Consider the following 3,213-nt stretch of genomic DNA (forward strand, 5'->3'; position numbering starts at 1 on the left):
GTTTGAGCATTTGTAATCTGATTAATTCTTCCCATAAATTTGGATGCTTTATAATTACTTTTTAAGAAAACTAAGAATCCAATGATGTATGATCCAGTCCTGATTTGATTTGAAGTCCATCTATTGAGATATGATAGGCTTAGGTAAAGTGTTTAATAGGAAGAGAAGTTCAAAAAGTAGTTTGATTTAGTTAGTCCTGTGTTAGAATCCATGTGTTTGTTTAAGATATGCCATTCACAGGATGAGACAACAAAGAAGCCCCTGATGGTTTGAAAAAGGCACTGGATCTAAGTGAGGCTTTTGGCCTGTTCCTTTTAATTTTTTCTTTCTTGTCCTGAATGAATAAACTAATCTTCATCTTTAAGCATGTAGATGTTTATATCTTTGATATAACTCATAGAAGAAGCATTTCTATATTTCCTATAGAAGTTCTTTTTTGAACTCCAGCTACCAAGTACTTGAATTTGAGATACTAAAATGCTTTGAGGATGTAGCATGTTTTGTCAAGATATTTTGTACATTTGCTTAGGGTAAAAGTGGCAGGTGCAGCTCAGCTGTATTTCAGTATTTGATGCATTCTTTAACCACTCGATGCCTTCTCTCTTCATCCCCACTCTCCCTGTTAGGTGGAGTCACTTAATTATACTAATGGGAATCATTCATTTATCTCTTTGAACTTTTAAAAATTTTAAAAATTTTTTTTTCTCTAATATAAACTTTTTGTGCATTTCCCTTGTCTGTTATCACAATCTATGTAGTTAAATTTGTTTCTTTGACTTCTGCCTTGCTAGCCTTGCCATATTTTAACTCATAAAACACTGCAGATTTGGAATGGAAACTCATTTATGTGGGATCTGCTGAGGATGAGACATATGACCAACTTCTTGAAAGTGTGCTTGTTGGGCCAGTCAACATTGGCAACTACCGATTTGTCCTTCAGGTAGTTTTTGATGAATGCTTGTGCTAAGTCCTAAACTTGGTTTTCGATACTAATTAGCTTATGAAAATAACACTAAATTTTTTTTTATTGGGGCCCCTGGCAGGCAGACCCTCCAGACCCGTCAAAAATCCGTGATGAAGATATCATTGGCGTCACAGTACTGCTATTGACATGTTCTTTTCTTGGACAAGAGTTTATTCGAGTTGGATACTATGTGAACAATGATTATGATGACGAACAGCTAAGAGAGGAGCCTCCACCAAAGGTTTCGGTTGATAGGGTTCAAAGAAATATTTTGGCTGACAAGCCCAGGGTCACAAAGTTCCCAATCAATTTTCATCCTGAGAACAATGAGCATGGTGAAGAACCCCCTCCTTTAGCTGAGAATGCCATTGAGACCAATGCAAATGGAGAAGAACCACTCCCTTCACCTGAAGGACCAGCCATTGAGCACTAGGTTGTAAATTGAAGCAACTGCATGACATATTGTGACATTCTGACTTCAAATTTTAACTACTGATGATATTGGGTGGAACTGGTTTTCCAAATCTCAAACATCTCCATCCATGATATGCTTTTGTGACCGTGATCTACTGTGAATTGCCAGTTGGAATGTGTTGTACGATCACTGTACTTGGGTTGCGATGTGGTACATAATGGGTTAAAGATTTTGTATGCCATGAAAATTAAAGTTTAGGTTTTGTTTTTTGAAAGTCTTTCATTACTTGGTCTTGTAAAATTTTCCAATTTTTTTGGAAAAAGAGTTAAATGTTTGACTGTGTTCTTTGGAGACAGTAAATCATATGAAGTGAATTGAAACTGAAATGTAACCTATGCTTAAGAGTTACTGATATGAATATTTTGCCTATATGTAAAAATTCTTGACTTCGTCGTTGGGCAGAGATCATGAAATTTTTTTTATATTAGGCACAGTTACAAACTGAGACAGCTTTCTGAGTTTGCATAAGTGAACATCAATAGAAGGACCAAATTAAAATCAGTTAAAACATTTAGGCATTTGATGACAACTTTTTAAACTTTGGGGATCAATTGGAACTTAAAGCAAATTTTTGGGACCAAAATTGGTGTTTGCCCGTTACTCCTAGTAATCTATAATTGCATGCATTTTGTGTACATGAAGGAAAATAGGATAGGATTGATATTGCCGGCCGGCTTCAGTCAGGATAGTTTGCAAGATCTAACTTCTAAACCTTTGCAGGACTAGAAATGATAATATATTTAAGGATATTTGTATTCAAAGTCTAAGCTAACTTGAAACTTCTTTAAATCTCAACAAGAGCTATAATTTTTTTTTTCAATTTTTACAAGTAAAGCACTTCAGTTTCTTACTCAAAAAAAGAGAATTATTTATCAACAATTTATTTTTCTTGATGTGTAATGAAAAGTGAAAATCAAATCTATAGTTCCTCTTCCTCCTCAACAATTGTGCTGCCACCTCTTTGAGCACCACGCACAGCTTTATTTGCCAGAAGAAGGAAGGAAATACAATTATTTGGCAAAATTAAACCCAATATTAGTAGGGAATAATGTTATTCCTTTGAACAATCCCGGACACATTTTATTGCAGGTATAAATTTGGCACCAGAATAAATTATGAAAAAAAAAATTTTACACTTAATTTTAAGTTTGAAAGCACTTTTCTAGTCTAGTGCGTTTGGAAGTAACTTTATATCGAAAGCTTCTTTGTAAAAAGTTTGGTAAATATAATTTTATTTAGAAAAGTGAGACAATAAAAATATTAGACATAAGCAAATAAATTGAAAAAACAGTTGCCAAACAGATTAGCACATTTCCAATAGTCATGATCATTTTAGTCCTATGGCATGGTCCCAATTTATTGGATCATTAATTAATTGGTGCCTCTTTATAAAGAGCTAGTTTCTTACTTTTTTGTGTGTGCTGAATATGCTAGTTTCTTACTTGATTCCTTTAGGTTAAGTCCAAGTCATGGGTTAAAGTTAAACAAATGACATTTTCTTACATCTTTATTCCAATCAGCTCGTAAGTTTACTATAACAAGTGCCACAACTTGATCAGAAAGTTCACATATGATACCCATCCAAAGCCCCTAATTAAAATCAAATTTCACAACTCAAATATTAGTATAACAAAATACCAAAATTGCTACCAATTTTAGCATTTATTCGAAGTACAATTTTTGCATCCACATTAGAACAAAACTTGTATGTAACTATTATGAATGAGATAGGGAAAGACCATTCGTGGACCACTTAAATTTTTTTTTTTTTTTT

The 3,213-nt window shown here is 33.6% G+C and overlaps 1 protein-coding gene across 1 annotated transcript; it reads left to right on the plus strand.

Annotated features, from left to right (window-relative positions):
* Positions 1 to 814: 814 nt before the first annotated feature.
* Positions 815 to 1,945, plus strand: LOC112040665 (histone chaperone ASF1B; the record flags this gene model as incomplete). The annotated part of the gene is made up of 2 exons (XM_024073558.2): positions 815 to 940; positions 1,044 to 1,945. Coding segments are annotated over 2 exons (480 nt in total), but the record flags the coding sequence as incomplete, so codon positions are not given.
* Positions 1,946 to 3,213: the final 1,268 nt, after the last annotated feature.

This window comes from Quercus suber, unplaced genomic scaffold (genome assembly GCF_002906115.3).
Source record: "Quercus suber isolate HL8 unplaced genomic scaffold, Cork oak 2.0 scaffold_6, whole genome shotgun sequence".
Classification (NCBI taxonomy): domain Eukaryota; kingdom Viridiplantae; phylum Streptophyta; class Magnoliopsida; order Fagales; family Fagaceae; genus Quercus; species Quercus suber.